At 46.5% G+C, this 21,924-nt stretch overlaps 6 protein-coding genes across 11 annotated transcripts; 3 read left to right on the forward strand and 3 right to left on the reverse strand.

Annotated features, from left to right (window-relative positions):
- The first annotated feature begins 94 nt into the window (after positions 1–94).
- LOC6574446 (snRNA-activating protein complex subunit 4) lies at positions 95–2,790 on the forward strand. Of its 2 annotated transcripts, XR_006356864.1 has the most exons (4): positions 95–676; positions 740–1,310; positions 1,363–2,650; positions 2,685–2,790. XR_006356864.1 is itself a non-coding variant. In XM_002000457.4 (3 exons), exons 1-3 carry the CDS (start codon positions 203–205, stop codon positions 2,598–2,600), a joined length of 2,283 nt encoding a protein of 760 aa, XP_002000493.1. In that variant the 5' UTR covers positions 95–202; the 3' UTR covers positions 2,601–2,667. The 2 variants fall into 2 exon arrangements, 1 of the variants encoding a protein (XP_002000493.1); XM_002000457.4 differs by lacking the exon at positions 2,685–2,790 and having other exon boundaries at positions 1,363–2,667.
- LOC6574447 (HEAT repeat-containing protein 5B) lies at positions 2,773–15,829 on the reverse strand. Of its 5 annotated transcripts, none has more exons than XM_015167454.3 (8): positions 15,691–15,829; positions 10,447–10,854; positions 8,742–10,388; positions 8,407–8,680; positions 8,230–8,262; positions 4,112–7,877; positions 3,545–3,559; positions 2,773–3,210 (listed from the first exon to the last, which is right to left on the reverse strand). In XM_015167454.3, the coding sequence occupies exons 2-8, from the start codon at positions 10,782–10,784 to the stop codon at positions 2,882–2,884; spliced, it is 6,402 nt and encodes a 2,133-aa protein (XP_015022940.1). In that variant the 5' UTR covers positions 10,785–10,854; positions 15,691–15,829; the 3' UTR covers positions 2,773–2,881. The 5 variants fall into 5 exon arrangements, with proteins under 5 accessions (XP_015022940.1, XP_015022941.1, XP_015022939.1 ...); XM_015167455.3 differs by lacking the exon at positions 15,691–15,829 and adding an exon at positions 12,231–12,619; XM_015167453.3 differs by lacking the exons at positions 8,230–8,262; positions 15,691–15,829 and adding an exon at positions 12,231–12,619.
- On the reverse strand, positions 13,145–14,381 carry LOC6574448. The gene has a single exon (XM_002000459.4). It carries the CDS (start codon positions 14,200–14,202, stop codon positions 13,201–13,203), a length of 1,002 nt encoding a protein of 333 aa, XP_002000495.1. The 5' UTR covers positions 14,203–14,381; the 3' UTR covers positions 13,145–13,200.
- Positions 15,830–15,967: 138 nt separating the features above from the next.
- Positions 15,968–17,047, forward strand: LOC6574449 (probable 18S rRNA (guanine-N(7))-methyltransferase). Its single transcript, XM_002000460.4, has 4 exons — positions 15,968–16,060; positions 16,114–16,151; positions 16,210–16,775; positions 16,833–17,047. Exons 1-4 carry the CDS (start codon positions 16,022–16,024, stop codon positions 17,018–17,020), a joined length of 831 nt encoding a protein of 276 aa, XP_002000496.1. The 5' UTR covers positions 15,968–16,021; the 3' UTR covers positions 17,021–17,047.
- Positions 17,046–17,921, reverse strand: LOC6574450 (dnaJ homolog subfamily C member 30, mitochondrial). Its single transcript, XM_002000461.4, has one exon. It carries the CDS (start codon positions 17,818–17,820, stop codon positions 17,119–17,121), a length of 702 nt encoding a protein of 233 aa, XP_002000497.1. The 5' UTR covers positions 17,821–17,921; the 3' UTR covers positions 17,046–17,118.
- A 128-nt stretch (positions 17,922–18,049) lies between these two features.
- Positions 18,050–21,398, forward strand: LOC6574451 (protein unc-45 homolog B). Its single transcript, XM_002000462.4, has 2 exons — positions 18,050–19,588; positions 19,660–21,398. The coding sequence occupies exons 1-2, from the start codon at positions 18,292–18,294 to the stop codon at positions 21,225–21,227; spliced, it is 2,865 nt and encodes a 954-aa protein (XP_002000498.1). The 5' UTR covers positions 18,050–18,291; the 3' UTR covers positions 21,228–21,398.
- The last annotated feature ends 526 nt before the right edge of the window (positions 21,399–21,924 follow it).

Raw genomic sequence — 21,924 nt, forward strand, 5'->3', positions numbered from 1 at the left:
TATAAAAATATCTATGTTGATATAATTGAAAGCCCCATATCGATATTCATCCATTCAGCATCGATATTAATATGTTGATGATTTTGCTTTCAACACCGATAATTATCGAGCAGCGATGTTCACCCCTAAAGGGACTTGCCGAGTTATTTTGTTTTTTGTTGAAATATTGCTTATGCATGAAGTTGAATATTAGTTTTGTACGATGAGCGATGTGGACGATATTGAAATAAGTCATCAACAGTTGCTGCAGGAAATTACGACGCTGTTGGCAGCTAGCACCGAGAGAAGCGATGCAAACGCCCTGCAATTGAATCTAGAACTTCAGCGACGCCTGGAACAGGTGCGCAGACGTATATTGAAGCTGTTAGAGATAGTGCGCGGTCGTTACAAACGTAATGAACAGACTCTCATACGACGCCAGAATCCACGCTCTCATTGTGTAACAGCAAACGGAGTTGAAAACGTGGGAAAGAGCGGGGAATTGCTGCGTGGCGGGACGTTTCGTTTTAAGGGTAATCTATACTTTCGCGACAACGATGGACGTAGCTGTCCCAACAATGAGGACTATGAGCGGCGTTGTAACACCGAAATGTTTCCTACCGATTTCGATATGCGCTCAAAGCACGTATGGACAGTTTTGGACAAAAAGGGCATCGTCATGGGAATAAAGCAGCAGGTAAGCAAGTGTAAAAAATAGTTCGATTGTTGCTTAAATACATACATGTCTTAAACCTTAAAGCTGTTAGAGTATACCAGCTACCAGGTCGCTGCAGCGAAGAAGGCGTCCAACAAAATGATTGATCGCAAACGGAAATACGTCGATCTGCATGCACAAACATTGGCCAGTTTGTTAGCTAATGTTGATAGCAATTTCAGCATCGACTGGCATCAAATTAGCACACTGGATCTCGAGCATCGTCATTCCTCCTACAGCTGTGAGGCCATGTGGCTAGTGTATTTGCAGCCTAAGCTAAAGCGCGACGATTGGACACCTGAGGAGGATACAGCTTTGCTGGAAGCGGCTAAAGCCAACAAGCTACAAAACTGGCAAGCAATAGCGGCTGCAGTGGGTCAACGTTCCGACTATCAGTGCTTTGTGCGCATGCAGACAACGATGCGCTTTCACTTGGAGCCCACAAGTGCGATGCGATGGGGCTATGAGGATAATGAACGTTTGCGTGCTGTTGTCCAGCGAAATACTGTGAATGGGTTGACTAACTGGTCGCAAGTTGTCGAGCATTTTCCGGGCAGATCGCGATCGACATTAATTGGACGCTATATATATGTGTTGCATCCCAGCATCAGTCACGGTATAATAAATATGATTCTCTGATTATCATTGAGTAATATATGTCTTTTCAGAGCCTTTTACACCCAGTGAGGATCTAATGCTGTTCGCTGCCTACGAGGAGTACAATGGCAAATTCAATTGTTTCCCGCGTACTTTGTTTCCGAATCGTTCGCTGGCGCAGCTGCGTACACGATATAACAACGTGCTGGCACAGCGCAATAAAACAGATCCGTGGTCCATGGAAGACGACACAAAGCTAATGAGTTTTGTTACCGAGCACGGTACCTCGCAGTGGGTGAAGTGTGCCAATCACTTGGGCAATCACACACGTACCAGCTGTCGTACACGCTTTCTGGTCATCAAGCGGTTTCTTGAGCAACATCCGGAGGCGACGGTGAGTGACATACCACGCCGCAAGGTAAAAAAAAATGCTCCAGTAACCGCCGAGAATTGGGTTCAGCGTTGGCAAGAATGGCAAGCAGATCCAGAATCACTGGTCGTAAATCCCGTTCACAAGCCGAAACGAAAGATGCGGAAATCGGCCATTAATGTCAAGATTATGGAGCCATTACGCGGCATTGACTCAGACATCTACGAGTACTTCAAGTATTCTTATAATTTAAAACTCGATGCCCCGCCAGCACCAATCCCGCTTCCACGTAACGAACGGAATCTTTACGTAGTGGCCAATGCGTTGCGCTACCGGCCACCATCCAATGCCAACCCCTTGGTCCAGAGCGTCACACTGAGCAAGCAGCTAAACCGATTCTACAGCAAGATGCTGCATCAATTGCCGGCCTTGGAGGCAAGTGAATCATCTACAACGCCATTGCTGCTGCCGCCTAATTGGTCCACAATGATGGGTTTCCGTGCCATGTGCATATTGTCAGTGGATTGGCGCAATCATTCGAAAATTGGATCGCAGTTGAAACTTCCCGTCGACTATGATGAATCGAAGTCAGCAGTGCAGCTATTTCGGCAACGCTTACGCACTCTCTTCTATACCACCACACTATTAAGTCGGCTGGAACCTTCTTCATTTGAGCAGCTTCCATCGGCCTTAATGGCACTGCCGCGACCAGCTGTTAAATATGGTTCGGCAATAAAATCTGCTCCTTCGCCATCCAGACAGCATCGAAAGGGAAACCTGAAGAGCTACGAATCGTTCAGAAACTTAAGCGATTCAGACTCTCAAAAGATTGCCCGCGAACAAATCGAAGAACTGAGCCGCATGTCACAGTCGCATAAGAGTCTTAAATCCGAGTTTAAGGACGAGCCGAATGTTAAGCAGGAACTATCTTGCGAATAGAGAAGCTTACACGTTTCTAATAGGTTATATAACTTATATCGTGTTTATTTATATATATATATATATATATATATATATATATATATATATATATATATAATTAACAATATGTTGCATTCCCAACAAAACCGATTATCATATGTGGGAGTAGCCCTTAAAAGTTAAATATACGTCGTATTTATGCAATTTAGATTCTTTAGGTACTTATTACGTTAATAGCAACAAAAGCAATTTTAATGAAGCACGCTACAAGCATACAAGGATTTGAGGGTTTATTTTAGTTATTGGAAGTTACTAAAATCGGTTTTCAGCTTGATCGTCGGCTTCTGCGGCTTGGCCAGCAAACCGTTGCGCTGCGCCTCATTGGCCTTTTGGGCTAGATTAATTGATTGCTGTTGGTTACGTATGGCCGCCTCCAGTTTCTGTCGCAGTTCGGCCTTTTGGCCCATCAACGCCTTGAACTCCTGCGGGTATTTGGGACCGATCTTCAGCAGCCAATTTAGGGACTGTTCATGCAGCTGCCGCTGGTATTTGGGCAACGTCCGCAGCTTGTTTGGCTCGGCCAGGTAGCCAATGAGCACGGGTACCAGAAGTGTCAGCATTTGTATATCTGTGAAATGCATTCAAAATTATTGAGATAAATCAACAGCAATGATTATGAAAAACACAAAGGATAACACAGCTTGGTTGAGTAAACTGTTATCTGTGCGTGCTATCGATATCGATAACAACAACGGTAATCGCATGCAGTGTGTAACGACATTTAAAGCGCAATTATGCAAATTTGCAGCTACAGATAATAACTACAATTGTTTTAATACATATATTAAAAGTAACATACATATATAAATATATATGTATATATATTTAGAGTTAGTGCATATAGATGTGCTTTTACATTCAGAGTGCAAACAAGAAACAGGTGAATGGGCGCAGCTATTTACCTTGTAGCAAGTTTCCTAACGTTTTTTTTTTTTTTTTTTTCAAATATATGTGTGAATAATGAGTGAAGCAATTATAAGAGAAGAGACGTAGAGAAAAAGAGCAGAATGAATAAAAAACGAACGGTACTATTTGACGACGCTTACAAACTCGGTGCCCATTGGCAGCTCTATGCATTATTTGAAAACGTACAGCAGTAATTGGGAGAGGGACGCACTAGTTGCACTTTCTACAGGTCTGCCCCGAATGTCAATATTTTGTTGATATTTTTTAATTAACAGGATTGTACTTTGTGTTCAATTCAAGATTCATGAATAAATGATTAACTGTCCACTATCTTTGGAAAATATTGTTATTCTCATTTAATCCAGCCTAGATCTGCTTAAATATAAATATCTATATTTTAGCTTAATTATTTTAGAAGCTTAAAAAGTGTATTTCTATTTTAAAACCTATTGAAACCCATTATTCAACGCAGATTTAACCTAGCCCAAAGTCCGTTTTTATCAGTATTATCTATTCGGAACAGACCTCAGATATCATTTATTTAAATAATGGTTGCTACTTACGATTTTGAGGCTCGGCAAGGTCTATGAGTTGCTCCACGGTCACAATGCTTTCGAGGGTCACTTGCAGTTCCAGTTCGCTGGTCGGCGTTTTGCTGGACTCGGAGTACAGGGATTCAATGATGCGCGGTGCCAGCGCATGTATGTAGGGCGTGGCTGTTTTTAAGTCCGCCTTTGTGAAAATGGAACGCGTCGTCTCAATGCATTTCAATTTGACGGACAAGTGCTCCGATTGCAGGCACTGCCGGAAATGATTAATGCAAGGATATTGCAGCGAGGGTGTGCCCACTACAGAGGCGGGCGTGTGCAGAATGAATACAGCAATGGCCAGCAGCATGGTGACCTCATCTACTTTACGCTCCTCATTATCACCCGCCGTCTTGGTCATATCAATAATGGTGGCCAAGGCGCTTTGCAGCAGCTGCTGCCACTCCTCCTGCGTGCTTGCATGATGGGCCCAGCGATGGACGCACACAGAGCGCAGACATTGCAGCGCTGCCTGCACAGCACAGGTGTTGGCCAGAATGCTGCTATCGATGGCCGACTTGTTGGCTATCTCTCGCATTATGCTCGTGGTCATGTAGAGTATGGTGGGCAGTATGGTGAGGGCGCCACTAGGCGTGCACAGCTCTAGGAGCTGTTCGACGCACTGCAGTCCAATGGCGACAAGACGACCATTCTCATCGCCGAGCACAGAGAAGAATGAGGCATTCTTGGCGTACGCATAGTCCAGCTGAAGGTTGATTTGCTTGCTGGGATTGAGGCTGGGTATTTGGCGCACAAACAGGCACAGACAGACCTCTAGGACGGCATAGACATGTGAGCTGCCCGGCTGCATTACGCTGCCCTCGCCCAGCTGCAGATCCTCATTGTCATTCTGATTCTCATATGCATTATCTGCGGGCTGCTGCTGCTGTTGAGTGTCCCGCCTTCGTTCTAGATCCTCGCGTGCTGCTTGTATTGTTTGCTTCAATATTTCCACGCACAGCAGCTGTACGAGCAGCTCGTCCCGTGTGAGTATCTGGCGATGCAGCACATGGCATAGCTCAATGGTCAAGGCACGATCCTTGATCAGCTGCCGGCGCGCCCAATCGGAATCGAAGATGCTGTGCAGCGCACGCAAACAGCTGACAATGTTGCGTGGCTTATCCGAGCTGCGCATGCTGCACAGCGCCTCCATGCAGATGCCAAAGATCATGTGGAAGCGATCCGCAGAGAGGGAGCCGTGTGTAATTTGATTATTATTCGACTCTGGTTCAGCTGCATTGCTGGCATCCGACGGACTTTGAGTGTCCTGATGGCGGGCAAACCCCTCGTCACGCAGCCACAACGCCGATGCATACAAAATGGGCGGCCAACTGGTCATGTAGTGCGGCTTGGACGAATTGATGGTGTCTGTGGTGTAGAAGGAACCACCGTCCCGCGGCAACTGCGATTGAAACTCGGCAGGCAATAGCAGAAGCGCATGATCCTTCATTGCAGCCAGCCAGTGATTGGACAGATTATGCAGCTCCGGTTGCACCAGACTGAGTAAACTCTCACCACGGCTGTCCGTATCCAACTCGATTCCGGTGACCAGTTCTGTGGCTGTGCCAGCTGGCGAGACGGTGAGCAGCGAGGCGGGCGCTTTGCCATTGCTCAGCATGGCCACAATGTACACCTCCGCCCAGGCTTTGAGTATGCTGAGCTTCTCCAGCGTCGCCATTGACTCGTTGTACAGCTGCGTGCTGTTCGTCTTCGTGTAGAGCTTGCTCAGCGAGCTGACTAACAGCTGATGCACACGCCGCAAATCGCTAATGTCGCGTGCCACACCCGATCCGATCCAGGCGGAGCAAACCTCGCAGGCAGCAGCGGTCACATGGGATGGCGTGTCGGGTGCAAAGGCCGGACGTAGGGCTGCGCCCACCTGTGCCTGGTATTGCTCCAGGAGCAAATGACCTGGAAATTCTGGCTCTGGCACGTTTGCAAATCTATCTATGATTTCCTGCAGAGTGCGCAAACCCTCCAGCCGTAGTTGATCCGAGTCCGAGGTGGCAGCCATGAAGGACATGCGTATGAGCTCAGCCAGATGCAGTATAAGATAATCGCCGCTGCGCGACTTGATTAGCTGCTGCTCCTTGGCCTGCAGCAGATCAAAGTGCAGCGCATTTGCTGCCTCACAGCTGGCGATGATGCGACGAACGCATTGGGCGGCAAACACTCGGGTGGGCCAACGCGGCTGCACAGCTGGATGCGTGGAGGTATTTTCCTCGGCACGATATTCGGTTACATCATCGGCGTATTCCTCCTCCTCGTCATCGTCGTCGTCCGTCTGCTGTGCGTCGCCTGAGCCGGACTTGCCGCCGGCATCCGCTGAGCCGGCCTGCGCCGCTTGCTCTTCACTCGAGCTGCCACTCTCGACGGCCACAGTGAGCACCTTCTTGCAGAGACTAAGCCAGTTGCTCAGATTGTCGGCAGCCAGCATTTGCAGCATTGAGGTCAACGTGTCGTGTATATTCTTGAGCATTTCCACATCCGTTTCCGTGTCAAGCATCGAGAAGAGCAGTCCGGGCAGGCCATATTCCGTAATGACTAAATCTGGACACTGTTCCGGTGTAATGCTTAGGGCCAGCTCGCACACCTCACGCGCCTCGCGATGCGCCAGCTGACGCAGACAGGCGACGGCAGCCTTTCGTAAGATGAAATAATTACTGGCCAGCATCTTGACCAAGGTCGGTACGAGCGTGTCCAGCTGCAGAGATTTACAGGCAAACAAATGCAGTTGCTGCAGGCAGCCTATTGCTTCTGCTTGCACCAAGGGATCTGCATGTGATTGCAGCAATGCTGCTGCACAGAGGAAGGAGCTACGCATTGCAACCACGGCCGTGTTGTTGCCCTGAAGTTCCGGTCCCACAGTGGTGATCAATGCATTGACCACCCGGCCTACGCACTGATGCACATCCACATGGGCGTGTGGCACGCTGAGCAGCAGCTTCAGCGAGAGCGTCAATGTCGGCTCCACATAGCCACGGAACATGGGACCGCCGGAATCAGCGATCTGGGCCAGAGCATAGAGTGACCAGACTTGCACCACAGGCGACGAGCTGTCCTGTCCCAAAGCGAGCAATATGGAGACACTGGTGCTCAGATGTTGTGAACTGCCCATGCCGCCCACATAGCGATGAAGACATCCCAGAGCATGCGAATGTCCAGTGCGCGTGACCACATCCCGCGCCGACTTCAGCTTGTCGAAGCTGTTCTGCGCCAGTTCAGCGGTGAAATGGGAGTCGGCCACAACCTGGGCTAAACGGCCGAGCGCCTCGCCAGCTGCACAGCGTATGGTTGAATTGGAGCTGGTCAACGAGGCGACAATCAGACTGGTGGCGCTCTTCTTGACATCCTCTTGGCCCAGGCTCGTCTTGCTATCCGTCAGCTGTTTCAGTGCATACAGCAGAGCCGTGAAAATGTTCATCTGGATGGCTTCCTGGCGGTTGCTCTTCGCCTGCTTGATGCACTCGGCGAAATGGTCCAGCATTTGTAGGCGATGCTTGTTCGCTACCTTTGGGAAAATGGTGCCATATAGAGTGACGGACATGTCAATGACGGCCACGCCCAGTGGCAAGGGACCCGGACACTGTTGGGCCTTGTTAATCAACTGTATGTTATTGTTGCTTGCAGTGCTCGCATTGGAGCTGGCATTGCTGCTATGCTGGGCGGACCAATTGGGACGATAGAGACAGCAAGGATCGTGCTCCAAGGCACCAGACCCAGCGGCGCTGTTCGGCTGAAGCTGTGTATTGAAAGAGAGAATCGTTAATTAATTAGAAATTTGCTAAGGTCCATAATGAGATTATAACAAACAATTAAGAGATTAGTATAAAGTATAAGCCAAACTAGAAATTATAGACACTAACTTAGTTAACTGTCTTTAAATACTTCAATCCTAATTAAATTATCATATCAAAAAGAAAACATGAAGCTCATAATTTCAAACAATAAATGAAGAGGAGTCATAGAAGAATGGGCAATCGAAGAGCCACTCTCTCGTGTATTATGATAGAAATTATTTATTGATCATGCAAATCAAAATCATCAACGAAACAGTTTTTCATTTTTATGAGTTCTCAGAGGGCAACACTTACATGCTCGCCATCGACTTTGCGATTGGGCTCCATCTGGTTAAACGAATTGAATCGTTATCGTTATATAGATTGGGGAAATAGTTAAAGAGGTAGAAGATAGTATCGGTTATACGCTTACAAATCTAAGAGAAACCACCCAGGCCATAGCCTAATGAATAGTCAATGGCTCGCACATACCTGATCTTCGATGGTGCGATGATTCGTTTCCTGTAGCCAAGTGCCCAATATGATGGAATCATCGCCATGGCAAAGTGTGCGCAGCAGAGAATTTGTCGTATTGGCTGCATTATCCGACAAGGTAAACTCCGACACGAGCATGCGCAGCAGATGTGTATAGGAAGCCTCCAGAGCTGTGGGAGGCAGCAGCGTCAAGGCTTCAAAGAGACGTAGACGCACCATAGCAGCGGGAGCTTTGAGCTGAGTGCCATAGCTCTTCAACACAGTGGCCAAGCTGAGAGACGAATATAATCATGAGAATGAGAAGCCAAAGGATATATCATCATTTTACTCACTTGACCAGCATGGCGAGGGCGCTCTCGATGGGCGTGAGCAAACGTCGCGTGATGTCCTCACTGACCAGATCCGGGCAATTTAGCAGAAAACTGTGCATGACTGACAGGGCGCCGGCGCGTCCCTCAAGTGTCACTTGCCAGGTGAATGCATCACCACGTGCCTTCTCCGATTCGAGCTCCTTGTTCGAGCGCGGAAAGGAGTTCCGCCAAAGCAACAGCATGCGCGGCAAAAGGCCTTTGACGACTGGCGAGCCTAGCGTCATGATGGCGCCAATTAACAGCCAGCCGGCCTGGGTGCGATGCAGCGACATGCGGCTATTCTGGGAAGCGGAGCGCAGCAGCTCCTCGGCACAGTTGAACACCACCTTGCCCTTGGTGTGCGGTATGCCTAAGGGGGAGTGGCGTGCGCTACCCAAAATGGCCGCCAAGGCGCAGCTATAGCCGGCAATGGCCTCTGGCGAGGATCGCATCTGTTCAATAGCATCAATGAAGCGATCGATGAGCGGCGTTATCTGGCTGGGCACCGCAATGCAGCAGCTGCGCAGACACCACGCCGCAGCCAAACGTGCCGCGGCACATGGATGCACCAGCACTGCGCACGTGGCATCTATAGCATTCAAGGATTGATCTGTCAGGAGATTCTGTGCTGTTGTGCCCAGTCCAATGAACAGAGAGCTTAGCTCCTGCAGGGCGCACACCAACAAATGCTGACTGAAGAGCGTCTCCTGGTTCGAATCCTTGGCATTCTCTGGATTAAAATCAATTGAGTTCATTTGCTTGGCCACCAGATGAATGAGCTCCTTGCAGGCGGCGCTTTGCGCCTTCTCGCCCAACATTTTGCCAATGGTGGAGCGCAATATGAAGTTAATGCACTTGCGCGAATAGACAGCATCCACATGCGAACAAGCTGCCTTTGGATTTGCCACCAGATCCAGCACATGAGCCAGAAATGTGCTCAGCTGTCGCTCCAGCCACACGCTCCCCATGAACTGCACAAACACCACATAGGCGTGGGTTACGCCGACGCGCACCTCACGATTGACTCCCGAGCTGCCCTTGATGATTTCACCGGTGCCCTTCAGAAATGACGCGCCACCACGCAAGAATCCGGACATGAGTATGCCCAACGCTTCGTCCAAGGAGACCAAACGCAGCGCACCGCCTTTGGCCGCTTGCAATGCTACGACCACTTGCGTCTGAGCAGATTTTTTGTTACTCGCCGCCTCGGCCAGCTGCTGTGTGAAGGCGAGCAGAGTGCCCAACAACTGGGCGACGGCGCAGCGTACTTCATAGTTGCTGCCATCAAATGCGCGGAAGCATAGCGTGCCCAGGTTTTCCAGTTCCGTCTGGTACAGGAACGGAGCGCTGTAAATCATCTTGAGTATGCAGCGAGAGGCTGCAACGCGCACGGCCATAACACGATCGAGCAGACAATGTTTAGCGGCTTTGTAGATGTCCTTGTGCACGTTGGCAATGGCGGTGCCCATTCCAGCGCTCACCTTCTCGAGTGTGTGCATTATTTCGATGCGGGCCTGCGACTCGGCGTTGCGTAGAGTGCGTATGAGGATTTGGACGGTGTCCTCGTACGTTCGCCCCATCATGCGACCCAGTTTTTCATACATGGAGCCCAGCACGCAAATTGCGGCGCTGCCGAAAAAAAAAATGTATCAATTGACTTGCATTGGATTCACATCACTTCACTTACAGTTTTGTGGGCAAATAGCTGGGCGAGTCATCTTTGTTCTTCAAGATGTCATTGCAGGCATTGACCGTATCGAAGAGCATAAAGGTGTCGCCCACGGAAAAGAGCGTGGCCAGTGCGCTGGCTATCAGCTTGCGCATGGGCGGACCAGGCGCCCCTTGTATGCGCTCCGAGAGCTGTTGCACAAGTTTCTTTTGTCCCGCCTTAATTTCATGTTTGGGCATGTGCGGCAGAGACTTCTCCAGATAACGTAACCATTCAAGCTCGAAGACTGCACGCTTGTGTTCCGGAAGCTGTTTCACTGCCTCTTCGTTTAGAGTCAAGCTGTGGGCGAGCTCCATTTCGTCGCGTGGCGCAGTTGTGTCCTCAGTTGCCTTGCCGGCAGCGGTGTCGGCACTGTTTATAAATGATCTGCAATGCGAATGGAATTTTTCTAATTAATGAAAGTATACAAACATACAAATGTATTATTATGAGTGTGTACATATGGCATGGGAATGATGATAAACAGCCGTTGATCTCATTTCAAGTACGTTCTTCTAGCTGTCGACAAAAGTTGATGAATGAACTCGTGACTGTGACTGAATCACAGATTGACACATATATTGTGATTTAATAATGATCATATAATTAGGCGTATAATTAGGCTAAATATATCTGTCATTTGATCAAGATATGCTTCAAAAATATTTCTATCCCCAACAAAAATATGACTTCGACAAAGTGAAACACAGTCTGATATTCAAGTCACAGTCACGATGTTGCTCATCTCTACTGCCCACTCACTTAATTACCCACTCAAACATTTCGACATCTGTGCGATCAATTTTCATTTAGGACTTATCGATAAATTGCAGCTAGGTTCTGTTATTGACCTTGGATTTGCCATTTGCTCTGATGGTAGGTAAAATCTCACAGGAAGGTCACACTGTTCGCAGTGTGTCCAATTGAAATAATTTATGCATCACCCGAGCTAAATAAATGCGGATGAGACTTGCTTAACATTATATTATACAAAAGCATAAAGGGAAGCTGTAGAGCAACCAATACAATCACCAGCATAGCAATATTTGTACATACATACTTATATACAATGATAAGTACGCTCTATCGCCTTGGGCGCGATAAAAAGCAACTGTTGACATACATACGGTATGTGCCTACTTGCTTACATACATATGTATGTCGCCCAAATACAACACAAGCGCACATCACACACATACATTGAAAAAGTCAAGAGGAGCCAAATCCTACGTAAAGAGGGTGTCGGCCCAAAACAAAGACATGTAACGGCAATCCCTTTGTCTTATTCTGCACAAAATTATGAGCGCACCGCTTGTGGGGCAATGGTTATGGCAATGGCTGCTTGAAACACAATGGGGCTAACGGTTTAAGGACTGCTTTTGTTCGCGGTCGTATGTTGCATATACAAAATAATAAGAAAAAAAATCAAAGCAATTGACGTCGCCAGGCTCGGGTTACATAAGACGCCTTGCAACTGTAATAGGTTTGGGGGTCGTGTGGTTGGCATCGGTCGAGCGTAAAAGTAAGCAAGTAAAACCTGTAAGGTGCAGCAGGAGAATGCAAACAGTAAGACGGAGAACAGAAACCACATAGAACTGCATCACAGACAATTGCCAATCTTCTCACTCACACACACACACAGCCACCCCATTTTATCCCGTTACTCGCTGCTTGCAGACCGCCGCTTTGTCTGTGATACTGCCGTTGTTGTTGTAGGTGGTGGGTTTTCATTGTTGTTGTCTGCTGTGAGCAAATTTATTTACCTGCGCGCTTCGTTGATGACTTTGCGCAGAAATTGCGGCGTGCGTGCAAAGTTTAAGTTTTCCATTGTGCAATTTACAACTTTGATTTACAAAAGAAAAACTTTCTTTTTGCCAATTATTGTCAGCTGCGGTGCCGCCACCGCTTGCAACTTTCACACAAATCGATAACTTTTTTCCATGCCACAAATTGAGTTTAGTACAGAACTGGTAGTACTAATTATATAAAATTGATTTTCTTTTATAAAGTTATCAACAAGCTTTAATGTTGGTTTGCTATTTCTGATTCGCAATTTAATAATTACAGAATTATTCCGCTATGCAACGTTAACTAAATGGAAGCAACAACGGGAGAAACAACACTTGCTACACGCTCCAAATACAAATGGCAACTGGAAGCAAGCAGCAGCAGCAGAGAGCGGCAAAGTCAACGGCAAACACAACAACGCTTCAGCATAATAATTCAGGGAGAGAGAGAGAGCTGCGAAATGTTATTCGTTATTGCGATAAATTAATGTGTGAATAATTTGGAGTTCGTTTTTGTTTATATAGAATTTTAAATATGATGAATTGTAGAATTTTATAGTTTCCTTTAACATTATAACCTCACGCCTTTGTGACGTCACGAGATCATATTTCAAGCGTTACCTCTTGGTTAAGGTAAGCTTGGTCACAGGCGTCGAGCGGGCTGCATGCAAAATCAAAGAGAACAAGAGAGCGGGATAAGAGAGCGCGTATATGCGTCTCTCTTGCGCTTGGAGATTTATTGATGACGTCGTCACAGCTGTTGACAGCCGCCATATGTGCAACAAATTGGCCACTCGTTATCGATAGCTCACACACAAACAAACATATCGAAAAAGGTGGGCGGGCTGCCTAAACTGTGTCAATGTGTCAGATGGTCGATTTGAATTGAATATTTTATGAATTACAATTTATTATGTGCTCGTTAAATGGACAAAACACTTTAGATCTAGGGCAAAAATTGCATGCTTGGTATATGGACGAGCGCCTTGGATGTGGCGCTATTCGGATTGCCCAAATCCTTTAGAATACCCTGTACGCGGGCCACCACATCGCTGCGCTGTACATCTCCACGGTCGAGCATACGCTGGAACAGTGTGTGCAACTGTCGTGTGGACGAGGCATTAGACAGCTCGAACAGCTGCTGCAGCAACTCCTCGGAGTAGCCCTCATATTTGCTTAGATTCGCCGCCTTGGCATCTCGTTTGAGCAGATCGTAGACGAGCAGAAAGTCCACATAGGGCTTAGTAGGCGGTACTCGTTTTTTGCCCGCTGTCGATGTGCTGCTCCAGCGATCCATAGCCGACTCGAAATCAAAGGCGGCACGCCCATAATTATCATCGTAGAGGCGTAGAAAGTTATCCAACGATTCCACATCATTAGTAAAATCATCGTGCAACGCCTCCGTCTGTATGTCGCGGATCAGCGATAGCGGTAATCTATCAAAATCTGAATCAGAGTGGATCTCATCGAAGAGCGCCTGACCCTCCAGTGGTGTTGGCAAGACGCGCTTGGCTGTATCTGGTGCATAGAGCGCCGGACCATGTGGCGGAGTTGGCGCTGCTGTTGGTCGTGCGGTGGTTGTGGTACGCTGTGGAGTTTCCCACCAACTTGGGGGCTGCCACCAGCCGGTGGTGCTGCCTGTGGGTCGTCGTGTTGTGCTGCTGGGTCTGCTAGGATTAGAATTTGTAGCAGTTGGCCTTGAGGTAGAGCTGGAGCTAGCTACTGGAGTCAGCGGTGTGGTGCTTTGCTCCTGCTGACCATCGGCACTGAATGGGGGCTCCGCTGTGGTGCTGGACAACGGCTCGTATTGGAGCAGATCTATGTAGTAGGCCAGCGCCTGCATGGAAGCGGGCAGATAGCTGTTCAACAGATTGGCAGGCTGGCCAGGCGAAAGCAGCCCAAATAGCAGCAGCATCCACAAAGATGTCCGCTTCAAGCAACTGCGCATTTTTACGAAAGTTTTTTGTTTTTAGTTTTTTTTTTTTTTTTAGATTTGTGGTCGGGGTTTTTCGAGCGATTTGCGCGGCAGAGAGACAGTTTGGTAACTGAAAGTTGGCAGACGACAGCCAGCAAGAATCTTCATGAGACAAGCTGGTTTTACGAATTGGATGCTCAGTTTAAACTGCGTTAATACCCTGTATTGAAAACTAAAACTAAACAAGTGTGTTACCCTCAACAATTCGAAAATTGTTTATTTTATATAAAATTAAGCAAATGTTTTTATAAGTATCTATTAGATGGAATAGAGAAGTGGAATAGAAATGTAGTTTTTGAAGTACTTATAATAAAGTACCAAATTATGATATATGGAATATTTTATAAAACAAATATTTTTAAAGCATATAATAATACAACTTTTATTTTAATATAGAAAATTATTTTTTTGTGAAATAAATTTGTACTTTAATTTAAAAGTATCAAATAACAAGGAACAAATATTTCTTTGTCCAATCTAATAATTATTTTGTAAGTAACTTTAAATAATTGAAAGCCCTTTACTATCTTTATTGATTTCTGTTTCATATATTGGAAGAGAACTTTAACAGTATACAGGGTATTTTTTAGTTGCACATTGCAAAAACAAAATTTTTATTTGGGTAAACTTGTTAAACAGAGGCCAGCGACCGCATTTGTGTTGCGTCAAAATTTTTTTTTTTTTTTTTGGTAATCGCCGTTGTCCTCACGCTTTGTTCTTGGAAAGAGTGAAAGATTTTGGAGTGTGTGCCATAACCAGTTTGGGCATGAGCGAAGATAGCACTTAAATATTCAAAAGCCGCAAAAATATAAACCTGAATATTTGTGTTCTTCGTTTATTTATTTTTACTTTTTTCGGTGAATCAAATCGAATCAGAAAAAAAAAACACATTACATCAAAATGCAGTTTGAGGTGAACTGCATGGTTGGGAAGCAACTGATAAATGTACATGCATTGGTTATCGATGGGTTAATCGAGAGCAGTGAGAACTGAAATCGCAGTTGTTGTCGAAGGCAAGAGACTACAGGAGAGAACACAGCACAAACCTGTTGAGGCGCACGCCTCTTTCGTGTTACTGATGTTGTTGTTTTCAAGTTGTTCTAGGCTGTGTTTTCGCTTTCTCAGCAAACAATGACTTATATTGGGACAAGGTAAACAGGTCAATAGCTGTCAATAAATCGGCGAAGCATAACGGTAAGGCAAGCGGACGCTGCATTATATATAATTATGCTGAGAATTTTAACACACATAATTTTCAACGGCTTAACGATTCTTAGCTTAAGTGTAGTCACAAACACTATAATTAATGCTGTCGTGTCGGGTTGCCGCAGTTTTAAATGACAGCGGAGCACCCACACCTACACACACAGTCATCCACGAATGCACACATGCACACACTTTGAGTGAATGCACAAATGTTTCCATTACACTCAATTAATTTGTAAATCGTTAGCCACTTACCGTTTAACAGTATACTGAATCTTTGGTACACTTAAATTGCAACTATCACATGTTTAGTGCTTTTATTTCATATAAATGAATACTATTTTCACTGAATTTTAAGCAGATACCACTACGCGTTGATATGTGTTTGTGTATGCGTCAAATCGATAACTAGCACAAAAATCGTTGTTAAGCTAAACGATAGTAAACACGACCTATTCCATATGATCAGCTGTTTTGCAGCATAAATATCGATAGCACTTGGTTGCACGTGTACCAATGTTTGGATTTGTTTAATATTTGAAGTTTCTGGATCCAGCTGCGCCTAAATTAATTGAAACAAATAAAGATGGCGCGTAGACCAGAACACTCAGCACCGCCGGAGATTGTAAGTAAATCAAGTTGAAAACATAATATTTATATCAATTTACTATTTTACAGTTCTACAATGACGATGAGGCCAAAAAGTATTCCACAAAGCAAGTATTCAATCCTTTGTTTATATCTGTGGTTTTTGTTAATTTGTGTTGTTTGTAGTACCCGCATTATAGAAATTCAAGTGGAAATGGCGGAGCGCGCTCTTGAACTTCTAGCACTGCCGGATGACGATGAACCTCGATTTATTTTGGATATTGGGTGCGGCTCTGGTCTTTCGGGCAGCGTACTCGACGACAGTGATCACATCTGGGTTGGCATTGATATATCCAAATCTATGCTGGACATCGCTGTTGAGCGCGAAGTAGCCGGAGATCTTATTTTGGGTGATATGGGGGAGGGTATGCCTTTTAGGCCTGGCACTTTCGATGGCGCGATATCCATATCGGCTCTACAATGGCTATGCAACGCCGACAAATCCTATCACAATCCACACAAACGTCTGCTAAAATTCTTTACAACATTGTTCTCATGCTTGACTCGCACGGCTCGCGCTGTCTTTCAGTTTTATCCCGAGAATTCAGACCAAATTGAAATGGTCACCGCACAAGCAATGAAGGCGGGTTTCTATGGCGGTCTTGTGGTGGACTTTCCCAACTCCGCCAAAGCCAAAAAATACTATTTGGTGCTGATGACGGGAGGCGCAGCAGAACTGCCAAAGGCCCTAGGTAAGCCCACCTATAAATTGAATAATTTTGTTGTTTAATCGTTAGCTATTTTTCCAGGATCGCCTGAGGAGGAACGCCGCATTAACTATATAAAGAAGCGCGATGCTTGCCGTGATGCGCGTGGTAAGGCGCCAAAGAAGTCACGTGATTGGATACTGGCCAAGAAGGAGCGACGTCGTCGCCAAGGCCTCGAAACGCGTCCAGACACCAAGTACACTGCACGTAAGCGCAGCGGTCGCTTCTGAGGACTGTTAAATACACATCTTTATATACATTTTGTGTTTTTATTAACATAGTTAGACGTAAATCATTGTTAAATTGGGCTAGGCCTCGATACTGACTATTATTTTTTGTCTGATGTATTTACAACCAGTGACTCCTTTTCCTGGTTCCGTTTGTGTCGCTCTTCCGCTCTACTCTTTGGGGTATCATATGAAGCCTCTGCTACAAACATCAGGTACATAGCTACGCCCGCAAATAGACAAGCAAACAAAACTAGATCGTTTTGGACAGATATTCTATTTGTTTCTCTTTGCTGGCGAATACGTTCGTGCTTCGCTTGTGCCGCTTGGCGTCTGTCAAAGCTTTTGCCATAATGAACCCGACTCCACTCATCAAAATTGTAGATGGGCGTCCGTCCTTGGGAATCACCAACTGTCGACTTCCTGAACCGTGACTTATAGAATTTAGTCTGCGAATCTTCTTCCTCGTACTCCACGTCCTCTCCTACATCTCGTATATCCTGCGCGTACTGGGATCCAGCTGTATGCACAATTCCTTTATCGTAGAGACGACGCAGCCGATAGTTGCCAAGCACCTCGTAGGCCTGGGTTATCTCACGAAACTTCTTAGCGGCACTCTCGCTGCCCTTGTTCCGATCCGGATGATAGACCATGGATAACTTATAATACGCCGCTTTAATTTCTGTCTGCGTGGAGCTTTTACTGATGCCCAAGGCCTCGTAATGGCTAATCTGCCATTGACCGTTTGTTGTGTGTAGGCAACGAGCTAAGAAGCGACAGAGAAGTTGGCCATGTTGCAACATGGCTTGTATAAATTGCTAACTACACAAATAGACTTGTTAATTGTTATATCACATTCTTTTGGCGAACCAAATAAACAATCAGCTGCTCCTGAACTTGAAAACAACTTATCGATTAACGATAAAGCTGCGCGATCAGCTGTTTTCGCCGACAACAGCTGAATGGCAATTTGAAAACAGTTGTGACCGCTTTTCTTCTTTCTTGTTTTTTGTTTTTGGATTTTCCTTTTGGGCTTTATTTATATATAGAACATACCAGCAATTGAAATTTCGAGCGCTGTGTGCTTGTTTTTCACGTTTGCATGTGTGTGTGCATGTGCGATCGAGAAGTTTCGGCAGCATTTGATATAAGGCCAAACGGTAGAAAAGAAGCGAAAAACAGCCAAAAATCGTGAATCACTCGCATTTTAAGTGAAACGTTTGTACTGTACACAGCTAAAATAAAAGTATTTCATTTAGAAGAATTGTATAATTATGACCACCGAAGACACCGCTACGGAAAGAGCTCCAGCTGCCGCTGGTGCTGATGCTGTAAGTCATAAAGATAAAGGTAATGAGGCGTTCAAAGCCGCCAAATGGTCAGAAGCAGTGCAAGAATACAGCGCTGCTATTAAGCTAGGCGATAAGCACAAGGAGCTGCCCGTGTTCTATAAGAACCGTGCTGCTGCCTATTTAAAGCTTGAGAAATACACAGAGGCCGTCGACGATTGCACAGAATCGCTACGTCTGGCGCCTAATGACCCCAAGGCGCTATTCCGTCGTGCTCAGGCATACGAGGCGCTAAACAAACCCGAAGAAGCCTATAAGGATGCCACGGCCCTTTTTAAAGCGGATCCGGGCAACAAATCTGTGCAGCCTATGCTGCAGAGATTGCATCTGATTGTGCAAGAGAATGCAGCGCGTAATGCCAAAACGTCAACGAAAGTGAAGCAAATGATGGAGCTTGCTTTTGATATTACCGCGCCCATTGAGAAGCGACGCTCGGGCGCTAATAACCTGGTGGTGCTGGCCAGAGAGCCCGCAGGAGCCGAATTGCTGTACAAGGAGCAGTGTGTGCCAAAGATAGCCACTCTAGCCAAAATCGAAAAGGACGAGCAGATCTACTTGAATATGGTACGTGTTGTGGCTGCGTTGTGCGACAACAGTGTGGAGCGCACCAAAGGCGTACTCACCGAACTGGGCATACCTTGGTTTATGCGCGTGCTCGACCAGAAGCATGAGGATTGCGCGAGTACTGCACAGTTTTGTCTACAGACTATTATCAATGCACTGTCCGGCCTCAAGAACAAGCCCGATGCGAAGCCGAACAAGGAATTGTGCAAAAAGAATAATCGTGAGATTGATACGTTACTCACGTGTCTGGTATATAGCATCACGGATCGCACCATATCGGGCAAGGCGCGTGATGCAGTTATTGAGCTGATCACACGCAATGTCCACTACACTGCGTTGGAATGGGCAGAGCGTTTGGTGGAGATACGTGGGCTGTGCCGCCTGCTGGAGGTGTGCTCAGAGCTCCAGGACTACAAATATGAGAGTGCTATGGACATAACTTCCTCTACGAGCACTATTGCGTCGGTGTGTCTGGCCCGCATTTATGAGAACATGTACTACGATGAGGCCAAGCAGCGTTTTACAGAGCAAATTGACGAGTTTGTTAAGGACAAGCTGCTCTCGCCTGACATGGAGTCCAAGGTGCGCGTCACTGTGGCTATCACAGCGCTTCTCAATGGTCCGCTCGACGTGGGAAACCAGATTGTAGCCAGAGAGGGTGCGTATAATGACACTTTTAATATTTTATACATATAATTATACAATATGTTGAATATCTTTCTTTCGTAGGCATTCTTCAAATGATTTTGGCCATGGCGACTACAGATGATTTGCTGCAGCAGCGCGTGGCGTGCGAATGTCTTATAGCGGCTTCCTCGAAGAAGGACAAAGCCAAGGCCCTGTGCGAACAGGGCGTGGATATTCTGAAGCGTCTATATCACTCCAAGAATGATGGCATACGTGTGCGCGCCCTGGTGGGTTTGTGCAAGCTGGGTAGCTATGGTGGCCAGGATGCGGCTATAAGACCATTTGGCGATGGTGCCGCTTTGAAATTGGCCGAGGCCTGTCGTCGGTTCCTGATCAAGCCAGGCAAGGATAAGGACATACGGCGCTGGGCAGCTGATGGCTTGGCCTATCTTACGCTGGATGCCGAATGCAAAGAGAAACTTATTGAGGATCACGCGTCTATACATGCACTCATGGACTTAGCACGTGCCGGCGATCAGTCGTGTTTGTACGGCGTGGTAACAACATTTGTCAATCTGTGCAATGCGTACGAGAAACAGGAGATGGTCCCCGAAATGATTGAGCTGGCCAAGTTTGCCAAACATCATATACCAGAGGAGCACGAGCTGGACGATGTGGATTTCGTGAACAAGCGCATCACTGTGCTGTGTAATGAGGGCATCACCACGGCGCTTTGTGCTCTGTCCAAGACGGAGAGCCACAATTCCCAGGAGCTTATTGCGCGTGTGCTCAACGCCGTCTGTGGCTTGCAGGAGCTACGTGGCAAGGTGGTGCAGGACGGAGGTGTTAAGGCATTGCTCCGAATGGCCTTGGAGGGCACCGAAAAGGGCAAACGTCATGCTAGCCAAGCGCTCGCGCGCATCGGCATCACCATCAACCCGGAGGTGGCATTTAGCGGTCAGCGCTCGCTGGACGTCATACGACCATTGCTGAATCTGCTGCTGCAGGAGTGTACAGCTCTGGAGAACTTTGAGGCACTGATGGCCCTTACCAATTTGGCCAGCATGAATGAGAGCGTGCGCCAGCGCATTATCAAGGAGCAGGGCGTCTCCAAGATTGAGTACTATCTGATGGAGGATCACCTGTATCTCACGCGGGCCGCGGCTCAGTGTCTGTGCAATCTGATCATGTCGGAGGATGTGGTGAAAATGTTTGAGGGCGAAAACGATCGTGTCAAGTTTTTGGCACTGCTTTGCGAGGATGAGGACGAGGATACGGCCAAGGCTTGCGCTGGCGCTCTAGCGATGCTCACCTCCGTGTCCACCAAGTGCTGTGCCAAAATTCTGAACATCTCCAGTTGGCTGAATATATTGCACACACTCATTGCCAATCCGAGTCCAGACGTGCAGCATCGCGGCGTTGTCGTCATACTCAATATGATCAATGCGGGCCCTGAGATCGCTAAGAAATTATTCGAGACGGACATTATGGAGCTGCTCAGTGGCCTAAGCCAGCTGCCAGGCGAGGAGCGGGCCAAGGCTCGTGAGGTGGCTACGCAATGTTTGGCAGCTGCAGAGCGGCAACGTATCATCGAGCGATCCGAAGATGCTGAAATACCAGACGTGTTTGCCGAGAGCGCGAAAATCACCGAAATCGTCGATGATGATTAAATTGTCCAATTGCTTGATTTATAGTAGTTAGATTTTTATACCCTGCACTCTTTCATCTAACACTGTCATTTAATTTATTTTCAAATCACTTATGAAATCTGTACTTAGGCATAAAGTGTTCTTAACAATGTACGAATTTACAATAAATTCCTTCAAATGTTTCGTTTCAAATTGTTGTTTGTCCCAAAGTACCTATACATACTATATTGAGATGCCTTCTTGATTGGAGTGAAATTGTTATGGAATGAAATTTTTCTCTTTAATTTTCTTGTTTCTGCATTTCGATTCTATATAAAACGATTTGCCATAAATGATAAGCATCATTTGCTTGAAAATTTGGACACAATTTAATGTTTGCGCTGGCACTCAATAAATATTGTTCAAGCACTTTTACACTGCGCAGCAAATTTTTGATTTTTCTTATTTTGGTTGGCTTCATTGAGCAACGCCAGCTGCGTGGGCATCCATTTTGGGGCAGTTAACTGTTTTAATTTGATTTAATATAGTCTCCACCCGGCCTCTGCTCTTAAAGTGCATATATTATATGCAGTTTAGGACTTGTTGCGCATTTCATGCATTGTTGATGGCTGTGAGTCTTATAGCGACGAATCCAGCGATCCATGTGAGTTTGGTCTGAATTTAGCCGAGAGCCGAGGGCTGTGAGCTGTTTAAGATATTTTCCCACATTGCAACTGGC

The sequence above is a fragment of the Drosophila mojavensis genome, unplaced genomic scaffold (genome assembly GCF_018153725.1).
Source record: "Drosophila mojavensis isolate 15081-1352.22 unplaced genomic scaffold, ASM1815372v1 contig_231, whole genome shotgun sequence".
Lineage (NCBI taxonomy): Eukaryota > Metazoa > Arthropoda > Insecta > Diptera > Drosophilidae > Drosophila > Drosophila mojavensis.